The 15,884-nt window shown below is 46.7% G+C and overlaps 1 protein-coding gene across 5 annotated transcripts in view; it reads left to right on the top strand.

The window, feature by feature from the left end:
- DVL1 (dishevelled segment polarity protein 1) overlaps positions 1 to 15,884 on the top strand; it is a 57,697-nt gene that overhangs the window by 20,034 nt on the left and 21,779 nt on the right. For 3 of the 5 annotated variants that reach the window (XM_015297118.4, XM_015297119.4, XM_015297120.4), the window contains exons 2-4: positions 4,029 to 4,098; positions 9,370 to 9,491; positions 13,560 to 13,672. In XM_015297118.4, coding sequence (XP_015152604.1) covers positions 4,029 to 4,098; positions 9,370 to 9,491; positions 13,560 to 13,672 — 305 coding nt within the window. Of the gene's footprint in view, positions 1 to 4,028; positions 4,099 to 9,369; positions 9,492 to 13,215; positions 13,382 to 13,559; positions 13,673 to 15,884 lie in introns of those variants that run through there. The other 2 variants (XM_046903222.1, XM_046903223.1) reach the window with 1 other exon arrangement.

Raw genomic sequence — 15,884 nt, forward strand, 5'->3', positions numbered from 1 at the left:
ACTTCTCATTATATTGTGTGCCTTCAGATCAGCCCTTTTGGTACGGAATGAGCACTGAAAGACAAATTATGTAGTCGTGTTTGATGAAGCTTAAAAGATGTTGTGGTACATCATCTTCTATTTATGATCTGCCAAAACAGTTGGCTTAAGGACTGTGAGGTTGCTTTCTCCTTTTATTTATAAGCTGTTCCTGCAAACTGACTTATCATCCCCTCCTTCCAGTTAACTCTGTCACTGAGTTTATGTATGTTTGCATTAGGTGCCAGCGCACATTTTTCTTTCTTAATATATCTTCAAATATATCCATATAGGGCTAATACACTTGGAGGCTAACAAATAGGGTTTGTTTTTTTTTACATCCATAAAATGATGTCTTACAACATAAAGCTGCTGCCAGGAAAAATGGAGGGGTTGATTTGACACATCTTCAGAAAGAGCTCCTTCCTAAAGAGCTTTAACAGCACTTCCTTATGGCTACTGAAGTCAGCAGAGCTTCTGCAGAGCCACCAGCTAGCACTGATGGAGTGCAATCCTCCTGCTGTAGCTCTGGCTGTTGGTCCACATGCAGATATCAGTCAAACTGCATGAGAAGCCAGGAGCTTCTGAAGGAAAGGTTGCTTTTGAGTAGGCTTAGCTTCCAGGTCTGCCAAAGCAGGTCCCTTAGTATTAACTCATTGCAGATGTGGACTTGGGATTACTTATGGTTTTCCTGATTTCAACACCTCCTTTGGAAAGCTGCTGCTTCAGAAGTACAGGCTCAAGTTGCCCAAAGAGATGGAGTCTCCATGCCTGGAGATGCTCAGAACTGGAAGAGATGGGCATGCATTGGGCAGGAGGTGGCCCTGGGTGACCTCTGATTTTCTCTCCTGACCTACATGATTCCATGATGCTACAAACCAGAGCTAACATCTGAACAATCTCTTACCTTCACTGTGGTCATTGGAGTCAGTGAGCATACAGAACAAATGGCTTAATTACTTCACCTGCTCTCTGAGGGTCTCCTAGCAAGTAATAAAAAGCAGTGAATGAAGCTGCTTTCCTCCATCTCCCATCAATAAAGGACAGTAAGAAAGAGTTAAGGAAAGACTTGATTAGGATCACGGTGACAGAATGGGATTAATCTGCTGCTAAGGTCTATTAGATGTGCGCTTTGTGGCATGGTACTTATTAACCCAGAGTGATAAATGACACTGTGGTTTTCTGCAGTGGTTCTGGCTAAGGGAAGCAAAAGCTGCTCTGCTGTTTGTGCTCTCCAGGCTCAGAAGCTATGTGGGCCATGCAGCTGGGGTGTGCAGTGAACAGAGGGCAGCTGCCTCGTTAGCCTCACTCTTCTGAGTGGGCAGGGAAAACCTGCTAGCTCAGTGAGTCTTAGTAAGCCTCCAGTAGGTGTGCATGGTGCAGTCACAGTGCAGGTGTCTGCAGTGCTATCAAACCAGTGTTTAATAGCTAATTGTCTGCAGGGTTATGAATTGGAGGTTTGTGAGGTTCGATTGGGGCTCTTAGGAAGGAGTCAGTGTATCTTCTGAGGCAGCAAACAGCTTGGCAGAGGGATGAGAGCAAGGTTAAGCCTGATCAACCCTTGGTCCTAGGGCTGAAATCTTCTTTGGAGGAAAGAAGGCAGCAGGGTGCAGGGGGGTGATGCTGTGAGCCTGTCGCCAAGGCAGGTGAGGTGTTGGGAGGTGATGAAAGCTGGATTTGGTGAAGGCAAAAGCACCTTTTAGTTCAGGGAGGCTGGGAGCAGTGCCAGAGGATCCAGACACAATTCCAGGAAGCACAAGGAAGGAGGGGCTGTTACCAGCAGTGATTGTTTCGTTTAGTAATTAGTCCTGAATTCTCCTCTAAGGCAAATAAAGCAGAGGATGTGAGCTTCTGAGAGCTCCCCCCTCCTCTTCCCTGCACATCCACACCCTTTCTTGCACATTCTCTTTCTCAAGTCTGCGTTCACTCAGATTTGATGGTAAGGAGCTCTGGGTAGTGTTTGTTGCTCTCTTTGCTCTGACTCTGAGTAGTTCCTAACCTGATTTAAGCAGAAGACTGTACGTGCTGGAACAAGGATGCACTCATCTCAACCTTGCCAGCAGCTGCCAGGAGGAAACAAGCATCCCCTCTTCTGCAGGGATGCTCTAGCTGTGTGTGAGCAGGGGATGTGTTTCGTGCTGTCAGGTGGTTCTTGCTGACAGATCAGGTGCATCGCCTCATCTTCCTTGTGCTGCTGGTTTGAGTGGTTCCATATTACAGAGTTCTGCTCAGCCTGAAGCTTGTGGCTCCCTCCATTCGTGGCCCTTTGCTCCCTTCTCCCCTCCCTGAGAGCTGGAAGGGGCTGCTGCTTTAGTGCAAGTCACGGTTTGCAGAACGGTGATATCTGAAATCAGTGGCTGCTGCTGCATTGGATGTTCTTGGCACTGCTCATTGCTACCCAAAGCAAGCTGGGATTACAGCCTGTCGTCCTCTTGCCTCATAGCTCCAGGCTATATTTAGTAGTTGGAGTTGCAACAGATCTGAAGTCGTTCCCCTTAGCTGCAGCAGAAAGCTGATGCCATGGCAGGGTGTGTTGAGAGGTGGGTGAGTGGTTGTCCATCAGGAGGACAGCTGGACCAGCCTGTACAGCTCTGCAGGGAATCCCCACTGCTGCTGCGTGTGTCAAAAGGACCCCCAGGACCTCACAGCCAGCATCTTCCCAGTCCTTTTCCTTGTGTCTTCCAGCTTGGTGCAGAACTCCTGCTTCTGGTTGTGGGCTGCATGAGTTGGTGTGTCCTTATCTTTGTTTTCTTTAAGAAAGAAGATGCTGTCATTCCAAACGCGCAGCTGTCAACATAAAATGATTGCAGCATCTTTTTCTCCAGTCCCATTATTGGATCTTGGTTGAATGCTCTCTCCGGGACTCTGAAACACAAAAGGTAACGTCTGAATTTGAGGCTGGGGCTGGAGGTGTGTGCCAAGCTGAAATCCTCTGCCTGCACACAGCTTGCAGCTCTGGAATTACAGGTGTGAGAGCTTCACTGAATTCTCAGGGCTGTTTAAAGCACTGAGTGCTGATTTCAGTGGAGCTGCTCTTAATTGCCTCTGCAGAGTCGAGTTATAAATGACTAAAAACAATACTGAAATCTCATGGTCTGTATTGCCAAAAGGTGAAGGGAGGCAGGACAGATGCTTTAGGGGTTAAATGATTATCTAAGAGCATTTTTTCCAATAAGAAGAGTGGGGTGAAGGCTGCTGAATATTGAACTGCAAGCCATTAATGCTGCAAATACCTGCAGGGAGAGAAAAGGATGTTAAAAATAAAATAGAAGTGAAAGTGAAGGAATGAGTGGTGTTCTTTATCCCTGGCTTTCCAGAAGAAGCCATTGAAAAGCAGCTGTTTGCTCTGATCTCCTCTCTCCTCCTTCCTTTTTGGTTCTTTTTTTTTTTTCCTTTCTCCTAATCTGACCCCCTTCTATGCATACTCAGTTACTTTGTGGCCGTGGTGGTTTTTTCTCCGCAGCAACAAGAAAGACAAAAACATAAATAAAGGAAAATGTGGTTGGGGAACCACAGCCTTGCGTTGAGTGGGAGAGATTTCGGGTTGGCTTCTTTAAAGCTGAGAGGTTGTCAGAACCAAATGGTCGCCGTTACCCCGAGGTGGGCTGGGGAGTGCAAAGACAGAACAGCTCCAATAGCCCTCCTGGAGGACTGGTGTCAAACATTTGCTTTTGTTTTTCTAAGCAGCTATAAAAGTGGCAGTAAAACGGAGTTTCCTTCCACCCGAGGGAGGCTGTTGGGAGCAGACAGCTGAGCTCTGCTGTGCTGGTGAGAAGCCAAGCTGGAGTCTGTGGGGTAGCATTCTCTTAATGCCTCGTTAGTGACTGTGTGCACCTTCTGCCTCGACTGGCGTGGCAAAGCAGTGCTGCTGTGCTGCAAGGAGGGCCCAGCAGAGTGCTGTCTGTGGGCTGACAGGCCCTGAGGTCCCTTACCATTGCCTTGGTGGCCCATACCAGCATCTAATTCTGATGTGATATCATTTCAACCTCTTGCTGTTGTTTGTCTTGCAGGGTGGTGAAGGAGGAGATCTCAGATGACAACGCAAAGCTGCCTTGCTTCAATGGAAGAGTGGTGTCCTGGGTATGTTAGACCATATCTGTGTGCGTGCTGTCTGTAGTGGGCACAGCAGCAGGGTGGGTGATGGTGGCAAGGGCTTCTCTTCCCTCTGCTGAACCATCAGCTGAAGCATCTGTGCCTGGCCTGGGTTACCAATTCCACGTTACTTTGTCCACACTAACATCCATCCAAGTGTGGTGCCTATCTGCCTCTATTTGCTGCTAATTAATGGGAAAATCTTATGTAAATCTTTCTGTGAGTTAATCGTTCACAGTTTGGAGCCCTTTAATGTCCTGTTCACTGGAACTGAGCACTTAATTGCATCCATATATTTTAGGGCAAGCAAAGTTGGTTCTTACCTTTTGGAAAGACCACGTTTGGGGCAGGGCTGTTTCCTTGCTTGGTTTCCAACGTGATGGATATGAGTCTTCCTCATTAGAATATGTGCATCAGCTGGTGGCAGATAGCTTGGGATTCTTTCCCAAACCATCGGTGGTAATTGTCATCCTCACTGTAAATTATTGCACTGTATAGATGCATATTTCTCATCCAGACAACATACTTGAAGTTGGAACATTAAGTGCATCCAATACAGCTTAGCCATCTCCTCCCCCCAATTCCTCTCTTCACTGATGCAGTGACTACTTTGAAGTTCTCAAGATGACTGATGTTGAGAAATTTGAGTTTCATCTTTTTTAATAACATTTGAATCCTTCTATTTGTCATAGGTGGGCACTTTGATCTTCGTGTCATATGCAAGGCTGATTTCCATAGGGGGAAAGCGTTCAAGGAAGGATCTGCAAGTCTTTAGTTGCTGCTTACTTTTGCTGCCCCGGAACTCAGTGCACAGTTAGATCAGCATTGAATTGGAATCAGTGCTCCTCATTAGGAAATGGGACCTCTTCCCCATCCCTCCTGTGTCCTGCTTGTTCTTCTCCTCCCCATCTCATCCTTTTGATTTTGGGATGGGTTATTTTAATTGAATAAATAATACAGCACAGAGGGCTACTGCTTACTAGGTTTATAGATTGCCATTTCCCTGGTTGACCACAAATCTCCCCTTCTCATTAGCACGGTGCTTTAATTATGCTGCATGCAGCTCTAGACATAGCACCCTAACTTCCCCTCCCTGCTTCCTTTCCCTTCGGCTAGGTGTCTTAAATCACACTTCACCCTTCAGTGTAATGGTTCAGGATGCTGAGCAGCAACACGGGCCCTCATCAGCTTTTTCCACTGCTTGCTTTGCTTTGGACATTTTGCCCTCCTGCCCTTTTCCTCGTTTCCTTGCACGTGTTGCCACAGCCTGCCCTCCTGATGAACTTTATCTCCAAAGCCTTTCAGCACGCTCCTGCTCTAACAGTGGCTGTGGATCCCCTTGGTTTGTAGAAGCACCGAATAACACACTTTGTGTATTCCCACAGAAGCAGATTTCACTTTTTACAGGGCAACGAGCAGTCCATCTTTATGCCACCTGAGCAAAATGAAGTGATTTTAGTGTCGTGGGATGTGCACTCAGGTGCTCCAGGCCTCTTCGGACAGGCAGGGTGTGCTCAGTTGTGGCTGTGCTGCAGAGAAGACAGGTGTGAGCTGCAGAGCCCTCACTAAGCAGCTCTCTGGAGCTCTGCTTGGAGCCCTGGGACAGGGTGTGAGTGCATTCTGCCTTTCATTAGCGTTCATGCAAGAACCACGACATAATTTGTCACATGCAAATGAACGTTGTCAGACAGTGTGGATCTAAATTGGGTTTCAGCTCTGCGCTGCTGTGCAGCCTGTGTGGTTGGGGTTCTGCACACTGTGAACATGAGATGCAGGAAGGATCCCAAACCTCCAGTTCCAATTGCAACTGACTTGCAAACAACATTGTTTTCCATTCAATGCATCTGATCAGATGTTATGAAAAGTCCGTAAAGAGCATTTGAAGATTCAAGGCAAAGTGAAAGAGCACGAAAACCAAAACCAAACTGTGTTCAGTGGAGTACAACCGTTGGAATTCTCTGTGGCTATTAGGAGCTGCTTCCTCCCATTCTTTGTAATTACTGGCAGGCATGCAAGTGCTGCTTGGCACCAGCATGGCCTTGTGCGACTTATGGCTGGAGATGGAATCAGGTTTGGGGAGAAAGAGGCAAGAAGGTAGAATTCAAGCAGGCAATGTTTTTCCGTTCTCCTTGCTCAGGGCAGGGCCAGCTCGTGGTGGAAGCTGGGAATGAGGAAGGACTTGGCTGGTGGCCACAGCCGGGTCTGAGCCAGCTGCCTGCCCCTGCCAGCCCACATCGCTTCACTGCGTTTTTTAGGAAGGCTTTGTGACATCTGGGAGCAGTTCCCTGACTGGCTGCTGGGGATGTGCACCATCCTATTGGCTGGCAGTGATGTCAGAGCCTTCTTCCTCTCTTTTTTTTTCTTCCTTCTCTATTAGCTAGGTGCCAGCAGATAATGCTTGTCCTGTGTGTATGTCAGCTTTTAGGCACTGCGTTTGCAGTTAGAGTCGGGGGATGGAAGCATTATGTCTTCTCCCATACAAGGAACTCAGGAGCAGTAGAAGCACGAAGTGATGCTCAGCAAAGTGCATTTTTGCCTTTTGACATATAATGAGACCATGGATGAAAATGGGCATGGACAGATTCTGGTTGGTTTCTGATGTTTAAAATGAAGGGAATCAGGGCCTGTTTCTTCACAGGTCATACGTACCCACATTCATCTGCTCATAGACTGGAGTGCTGAGGCCTCTGTGGGCAAGAGGAGGTGGGGAAGGAGCAGACAGGTTGGCAGGAAGAGGGGGGGATCTTGAAGGAAAGTGGAAAGAATGTGCCAGATGAGGGGAAGCTGCAGATCTCTGGGATGTGAGGGTCTTCTCTTTGCAAAAGTAGGGCTGGGTGGTTCTCCTCCGCTGTGCATGGGAATTCTGAAGTTAGATGGAGATGTCTGTGGTTTTACAGGAAACCTTTCAACCTATAGCTGAGCAGAGCACTGTGAAGTTGCTGTCACAAATACCAGTGGCTCTTCTGGGTATTCCTTCAGCAGCTGCTATCGGTCCCTCACTTCCCTCTATGGTAAGAGGGGTACTGAGAGCTGCTGCTACTCCCAGTAGCAGTGGCAGTTAAAATAATGCAATCTCCATGCTGCTGTGCTGCTTGGTGTTTAGGCAGGTGAGGTGTGAGAGCAGGGCTCACCGGTGCTCACTCCTTCCCCTTCCCAGACTGGTTCTCTTTTGACGTATTCAGCCATGAGTGTTGGCCAGGCTGGTTCCCTGAGCTGCCTTCATGTCTGAGCAGGTTTGTTGTGCTGGGTGGCTGCGGAGCGCAGGCTGCTATAAAAGGCAGCCTTCTCCATAATTAAGTGAAAAACATAAGCAAATGTGGTGCAGAGGAGAAAAAGGGAAATAGGGAGAGGTAAGCAATGGGTTCGAGGACTCACTGCAGCACGGTGATAGCAGTGATGAGAGGAACCTGATGCTGTGAGCTCCCTGGCTTGGTGGCACTGCTTGGGAGTGTCAGCTTTGTTTGCATTTCAGAGTCCGGCTGCCTTCCTACAAGTGCTGTGGTGGGATGACATTGGCTGCAGAGCAAACAGCACTCAGTGTGATGGAATGAACTGAATCAACAGTTGCAATTAGTTCCACGCTGCTTTATTAACTTCCTCCATGTGAACCACACAGAAGTCATCCACGTTTCCCATTGAAACACAGTCCTTTGGGGTGCAGCCCAGCAGCTGTTGCACAGCCTGAGCAGCAGCAGCACAGTGCAAGCAAAGAAGTGGAATAAAATGCTGCTGCCAGTCAGAGCTGCAGGGGAAATGTGATGGGTGAAATCCATTTATCAAGGCTGGATCCTGGGGTTGACACTGCTCTTCTTCATGATCACAGAGTCATTAAGGTTGAAAAAGATCCATAAGATCATCCAGACCAGGCATCAGCCCACCACCACCACAAAAACTGAACCATAACTCACACTGCTACTGTAGGGAGAATGCGCCTTCTGAAATAGTGAGGGGCAAGTCAAATCAAAAAGCATCATGTAGACTTAGGGGTGAGCTTCCTCATATGTGTTTGATAGAGTCATAGAATCGTTTGGGTTCTGATGGAAGCACAGGGAGAAGTCTCTGTGTGGCAGTCCCATAGCACACCTTCTCTGGTCCAAATGGTACAATACTGGGGCATTTTATTCCTTCCATAGCATGCCAAAGGAAAGTTTATCATGAAGCTCATAGGATACTAAACAATCTAAGGAGCATTCCCTTTATTAGTGGAGGACAATAAGAACTCGGGAGCAGTGTCTGTCTGATGACTGTTCTAGAACTAATCTTTGATAGATGAACCAATTATTGTTAGAATGGCTTGCATAGGGCTAGTTCTTTACAGCTAAAAACAGAAGGAAGCCAAGACCTTGCTGCCTCTTAGTGAAAGGTAATGATCTGTATTCTTATTCAAGCATTTACTTAATTAAAGACCTTGTATTGTTTAAAGTGGCTCAGCAGAGGGATTAGGTGATCCAGGGGATTGGTGATGGATATAAGCCTTTCCAATTCCAGGTCACCAGTTCAAATCCAGCTTCTGTTGGTGGTGGACAGCAAGTGGTGTGTGGTCAGCAGGTTGAGATAAATCAGTTTTGCTTCCTTTCTCACAGCTTTTCATAGCACCAATAGGGATTTGACACAATTAATGTGGAAAACCCCTTTCACCAGGTGTAGGAAAGGTGCCTGTAACGCAGAGCATGTGTCCTCTTTGAAAAACACAGAAGAGAGGTACCAGCCTGTGGGTAAGCTAAATGGGGATAGTCGGCCTCACTGAAACGTAGGATCCACTGTCAGTCAGTATATTGTAAGAAGCTGCCAACGAGGAGGTTTCTCCTTTCTCTTGTCTATTTATCTGCTAATTAAAGATGTCCCAGCAGGTGTGTTGGATGGAGATGGTCTTTCTGTCCTGAATTTACTGCAAGCAAGATTGAATATAGAAGGTGTCCACTGTGACATGTCCTTCTCTGTGACTCTGTTCCACAGCCTCCCTTGTAGTAGTTGAGGGTGTTGATAGGAAGCTGGTCTTTATGGGGAGAATTTACAGCCTTCTGTGGTGCTCACAGGAGCTTTGTGTATCCTAGTTGGTAATGTTCTCATGTTGAGGTTGAATGTAATATGATTTTATGAAGGATTGGCAGGAATTTGTGCAAGTGCAGACACTGAGCGCTTCCTCTCTTCTTGTCTCTCGTAGGTCCTCACAGTGTGTGTGGCAAAGCAGCATCCCAGCACACATCAGAGTGGAGGAACCTGTGCAAATATGTGTAATTCTCTTGTTTCTCTTGACAGCTGGTCCTGGCTGAAAGCTCCCACTCTGACACAGGCTCACAGTGCACCGAGAGCCACGCAGACCTTCCGCCTCCCATTGAGAGGACAGGTGGCATTGGAGACTCCCGGCCTCCGTCGTTCCAGTAAGAGCAAGTTGGCTTTATATTACTTCTGCAAACCAAAAACGGGGTTCCTTTGTGTTTATTGCACACATTTCTCCCTGCTGCTGCAAGCTGACTATTTGTTGGTACTGTTAAAAAAACAATATGCTTGTTAGAACTAAGGAAAGCTGGTACTGTCTTGCTCTTGAACGTTGCTTACATCAAGCCTGAACTATGCTAAACTTTGAAGTGTTGAAGTGGTGAATTTCATCACTTTCCATTATTATAAATGGGGTGTCTGTGCATTGAAACTTTGAACTGTAAATCAAGAAGCAGTAAATTCACTCCAGTTGCTGCATGGTGAACAGGAGCGATTGGCAGACAAGCTTTCATGAGGGTTAGAGCAGCACTGGAGCACCCACAGCAGAGCTGAAGGCTGTGTTCCTGCCTTCTGCACTTGCTGCCAGAGTGCTCTGCTTTTTTCTTTTCTCTATGGATAACCAGATGGTGGTATTCTCCAAGCCTTTCGTGCATCTGTTGTAAATTTGGTGTTAACATCCAGAAGCCCTCTTTCTGTATGGATGGGAAATCTGCCCCATCTGTCTTAAGGCGTGAAAAGTGTCATTTGCTAACTAAACTGAACTGTCAGGGCCTCTCATGTCTGCAGTTTGGCAGAGTTTCTCCTGCTCATCACATCTGTGAGTGTTGACGCTCTCTTTTGAGCCCCTTTTGCTGCAGGGGCCGCAGTGTCAAGCAGCCCTCGGATGCAAGGGTTAATGGTTGTTTCATTTTCTGCTCTTGACTGGCACCTTGCGTTGTGCTCTGAATTGCTGACATGAACAAACAGGCAGAAAGATGGGCTAGGAAGCCAATGGTCCATGTGTTTTGAAAGGGAAACCCAGCCTTGACGTGCCTGTTGTCACGTTTCCTCTGCTGTCTGCAATATCTGTTGCCTGGAAGAGCCCTGGGTGTTCTGCATGAGCCTTTTACAGACAGATGTGTTCTAGAGGGGACAAGAAATCTAAAGGAATACGAACCCTCCCTGACACTGTATCTTTTGCAAGGGTTTTACTGCCCTCATGCGTCCATGAATTGCTTCGTGTTGACCAGAGAAGGTTAGGATGAATACAGTCACATGGCTTGCAAGCATAAGTAGTTCTTTGTCTTCCTGCCCTATGCTTAAATGTAATAACTGGAAGATTCTTTTCCAAGAAGTAATACCACTGCAAGTTAGGCACAGGACCCTGTTTGTGGAACCGTGCTGCTGGTAACTGTATGTATTCAGGCTGATTAAATCTGTGATCTGTTGCTGCACCTGCTGCACTCCTGTGTCCCAAAAATCCTGCCTGTGCCAGAGTGCCTCACTTGGTTACTTGGCATGAAGCCCTTCCTTCTGTTGAGCTGTTTGCATTTCACTTAAGAAAACCACAACATCCACTCTAGGTTTAAAGGTTCCACGTGATGAAGAGTTTACTGTATTTTGAAATGGTTTGTTTCTCTTGGATAAGCAAAATAAGTTGAGTTGCCCGGTCTCTAATTGTAAAGCATGGATTCCAGAGCTTGAATTGTGACTGTAGTTCTTATCCTTATCCTTCTTTGAAATGACACATCTGGAGATTTTGGTTTGATGATTCTCCAGTTGTGTGCTTAGTGCTGTGTTCTGCACACTGTCTTTGAATAGCATTTCCTTCTAGGAGATGATTAGTGCAGTCCTGTGACTTGCACAGCCCTAACTTCAGTATCTCTGTATGCTCACCTATCACGTCCCTTTCTGTGACTGTCTTATCTTCTTGACTCCTAAATCCCTGAGTTTTTATTTATGCTATTAAAACTAATCTGTCATCTACTGTCTTCCTTCTGCACTGCTGATAGAGGCCTTATTTATCCAAGAAGCCCCAGCCAAGCTGGGCGTTGTGTAACTGTGCAAACAAAAATGTTTCCTGGTCTACAGAGAATACAAGGAATGGATGGAGCAGACAGGCAAGCAGTGCCTTCCAAGAGAACGAGATCATTATCAGCAGCGAAGCGATAATCTCAACTCAGCTGTCTGACAATACTGATATTTTGCTCCATCGCTGATTTCAATCCAAAGGAAATTTCCTTTTTCCCTCCCTGCTGAAGGTGCTGAAGCTCAGCCTGCATTTCATGCCCCACCACTTCAGCTCACCACTTGCCAAATCCTCGTCCACCTGAATGGGTGAGGCTGCTCCTGGGTTAGTGTTGGAGGTGCACGAGTGACCTCTGCTCTTCCTTGCTGACATTTGCCTGCAGCTCTTGGGTACGTGTGCTGGAAATTGAATTGGATTTGCTCAGCAATGGGAGAGGAAACAGGCCAGCTGTGAGACCCCTCCCTTGCATTTAATTCTGCCATAAAACACCTTTTAGAAGCTAGTTTCGCCTGGAAAATGGCTTAGGACTGAGCAGTAACAGCAGTAGTCACGAGATGGTGCTGCTGAGATGTCTGGGTGCCTCGCAGGGCTGGCAGAGCTCTGTGCCCTTCTTTGTGTGTGACAAAGGCAGAAGACGCCGCCTTGGGAAAGTGTTACCCTCCTTCCACTTGTATTGGGCTGACCTGAGAAATGCAAACATACTTGTTGTGTCAGCACTTAAATACGTGCTTACGTGTTGGTAGCTTCGTTAGGGCTTGGACAGTGCATTCAGATGTTTTCCTGAGTAACAAGCCTGTTTCCTAATTGGTGTGGTGGGCATGTCAGTACATTTCATTCGTGCAAAGAAAGTGTGTGGGTGTGCAGTTGTGGAAAGCTTTCAGCAGCCCTCTTAAATGGAATCGTACAGATGTGCTTGCTTGTGCCAGCTGTTTGCTCAGGGTCCCACTGATGCACAGCAATGAGTGCCTGTCCATCAGGCTGTGCAGCTGAGCAGATGCCCAGGTTCACCATCTGAAAAGAGGTTCACCATCAGAGAGAAAAGAGCATCTCCATCGTCCCCTTTGCTCCAACCAACTCTTCTTCAGTGACCGATCTCTTTCTTCAGCAGTGAGCTTGGAACAGATGGCTGCAGAGAGGTGGTCTTATGTATTCAGGGTGCTGCATTACAGCTACTGCTCTTGGTTTGCACACGCCTGCTGGAATTAGAGGGAAAAAAAAGCACTGTGGCTTATGTGAATTGAGAAATGGCCCTTTCTCAGTGCTTGAAGTTCAGGAATAGGGAGCTGGAGTTGTTTGTTTACATTGGTCCCAGAAAGTGGCCCTAAGCCACAGGGCAGAATTCTCTGCTGCCTCTTTGAAACCTTTTGTTCTGACTAATTAGTTGTAGGAACAAGAAACTGGCTCTCAGTACAGCCTTCACAAAAGCATAATGGCCTAAATGTGGCCACTGAGGTGGTCGTCAGGATCTTTCTGCTTTTTGCCCAAAGCTTGCTGGCTCGTAATGGCCCTTCACAGGGACTCATTAGATGAAGTGCTGTGCTGCACTGGCATAGCTGTGTAGCTTTTGGGTGGTTGAGAAGATGAGGAAAGGACCTGGGGTCTGTCTGGGTGTTTCGCAGACGTGCACTTAATTATTTCAAGCTTTGCTGTGACTTGCAGGACATCAGCCTTCAAGGTCAGCACTTTGCTTTACGAGTGGCTGCAGTGAGATACGGCTTCTGCCCCTTTGGCTGACAGCATGCTGCGTGTGCAGCTCAGCTTGTTGTCAGGGAAACAAGCCTGTGTGGAGAGGAACAAGCACTTGAGGAAGTGTGCCAAAGCACAGAGTTCGGTTTGTATATATTTGGAGAAATAGGAGGAAAGGCAGTTTGGTTCCCAGTCTGAGTACATCCTTGAAAATAAGCCCCTGATAGAACGTGTGCTGTGCTGGTGTTAGAGGAGGAGCTCATGCGTGCTTCTGTATGTATCTTGGATCATGATCTGAAATGATCCCTTTCCTGTGTCACAGGGCATGGCTGTTGAACTGTCTTTTCACTCTTTTAGGTGAGCAGAGCAGCCTGGAGGAGGCAGCTCTGCAGCTGCCAAGTCTGGAGCTGATCCGTGTAGTAGTTTTCTGGATTCTAAACCAAACAGCTCACAAATCCAACTGTTTTTCTTCACAAAAAAGAAAGAAAGAAAGAAAGCTGACTCCACTGTTTCTTCCTTCTGTGTTTTCTAACAGCCCAAATGCTGCCAGCAGTCGGGATGGACTGGACAACGAAACAGGAACAGAGTCGGTTATTAGCCACCGTCGAGACAGACATCGACGGAGGAATAGAGAAGGGCACGAGGATGGTGAGTCTGGATTATGTTTCCCCTTTTTCATTTAGGAAAGAAAAGATTCTTCTGTTGTTATTTCAGAGCAACAACTAGCTTTGCATGAGCGCTGCAGAAGAGAGTCTGCATTCCTGCGTGCTTTGAGGGACTGTTATTACTTTAATAGAGGAATTTGGTAATTGCTTCTTTGAGACACTTTGAAGCTCAGCATTTTCAAAGAGGTCTGGGTAAGCTACAGCAAAGTGGCAGGGAGATACTTTTGGATGATACACAGAACTTTCTGTAGTATTAGAAGACAGCCTGGGAGAGGATAATGATGTAGCCAGCACTGAGCCCCGTACCATCATGGCTAGGCTGCCTTGTTCAAGTTTTCTCACTTAAAGGAAGAGCACATCATCTGTATGAGGTGTTGGGAGTTTGCAGTGTGGACAGTTGGAAAGCCATAGTATTTTAGCATTGCAAGGTCTGAGCAAGGATACTCTGAAATGATTTCTGCTCATTTCTCTTGGCTTGGACCAGCAGTAGTCTTGTATGCTGGTATAATCATACATATAAACTAAAGAGCATAATCCCTTGCCTCTAGTCTGTACATCAAAGTGAGCTTGTTTCTTCATTTGTTGCCAGACAAGAATTTCCAGGCTTAATTAAGAATTAATAGATGCCACCCATTGAGTCTAAAATGGTCCAGAATATGGAATACTTGGACCCAAGAGGTGCCATCACAGGCTTTATTCGCAGCTCCACCCAGTGAAGTATTAGAAAAGCAGAAGTAGCATATACTGTGTGTTAAAAGCAGGTGTCTTCTGTTCATGTTACTTTTCCAACTCGTAAGTGACTCAGAGTGAACGAAAATTACTCAAACAGTGGGTGGAGCAGAGAGCTGTCTTTGCATGGTATTGCTTGCAGATCCCCGTGGGAAATCACAGAAACTGGGAGAATCTTTTAATAAGCGTTGAGGCAAAATCTTGGTACTGGAAGACTGTTGAAAGGTGATCTGTTTTTCACATTAGTTTATTGCCTGCCTCCTTTGCTGCTTCCTCCTCCTCTTCTTAGAAGCTTTGTGAGCCTGATGAAAGGGAAGCATAGGCAGGCAGACTTCTTGATCTCATTTTTAATTCCCTCTACCCCTGCTTTTGCTCCGCTTCATGTTGCATTCCAGAAGAAGAGAAGGGAAGTGATGGGATTCTCCCTAAGTTATCTGCCTCCTTTTTTGTCCCCCTGCTGGCTGAAAATGCCAGATCCTTTGTATGATTTCTGGTTATGTTCTGTTCTACTCTGATCTCTTAGGGCTACTCCTCTAACTCATTAGGTTATGAAAGCTGCTCAGTGAAGTGTCCCTGTGCAGGGATGTTGTTGTCTTCACCTTCAATGCATTATGATTCCTACATGTCATGCTCAGTTCAAGCCAGGGAGAATATGTCACAGCTTCCATGGAATGCAGATCTCTTGTAGAATCAGATTGTGCCAGTTTACCTGAGGTGCATTGGCTGTGTTTACTGTAGGCTGCCAGAGAATTTCTTGTGTATTACAAGCTCTCTGTATGGGTCTTCTTTTCCTTAGAGGCTTAATGCTTTAAGGTGCCGAGTTACACTTGACATTGCTGAATGCCCTTCATTCCTGCTGTGTCCCTACTCTGCTCATTTAGTGTATGGCAACATTAAGCCCTGAGGGTTGTGCACCAAAGAGCTAAAAATACCATCTTCACATTTGCCTGCCTGTCTTAAGTGCATGTTATCCTTTGCACTCGTATGTATCCCTCCCTTCCTGGCTTGCTTAATGTGGCCAGAGCACGTGTTGCAGGCTGCCTTTGGCTTCAGTAAATGGGTCTGTATTATTTCAGCTGAAACTGGCTTCAGCTTCAGGACAGTGAGCTGAGAGATCATGCGTTAAATGGATGTTAAATGGGGGAAGAGTCATAGAAGAAAGGGGATGGGATGGGGAGGGGGCAGCAGGGTCATGACTCCTGGTTCACAGCCAGTTCTGGGGGCATTGGAAAGCAATGGTAAATCCTCTTTTCCTTACAGAAAGAAGGAAATGCTGCTAGTCTGTTTCATCTTGTCCTGCAGAGGCTTGTTTAAATAATACCAAAATTACAGCTCCAGTAATTCACAGAGAGGAGGATGTGTGTTCCTCACCGGAGCCCTGCGTTGCCCAGAGGTTGTTCCACAGGTATTAGTCATGCAGGTAGCCAGGATGTGTGTGCAGTGCTGTCAGCTCACTGAGGCATACA

This window comes from Gallus gallus, chromosome 21 (genome assembly GCF_016699485.2).
Source record: "Gallus gallus isolate bGalGal1 chromosome 21, bGalGal1.mat.broiler.GRCg7b, whole genome shotgun sequence".
Lineage (NCBI taxonomy): Eukaryota > Metazoa > Chordata > Aves > Galliformes > Phasianidae > Gallus > Gallus gallus.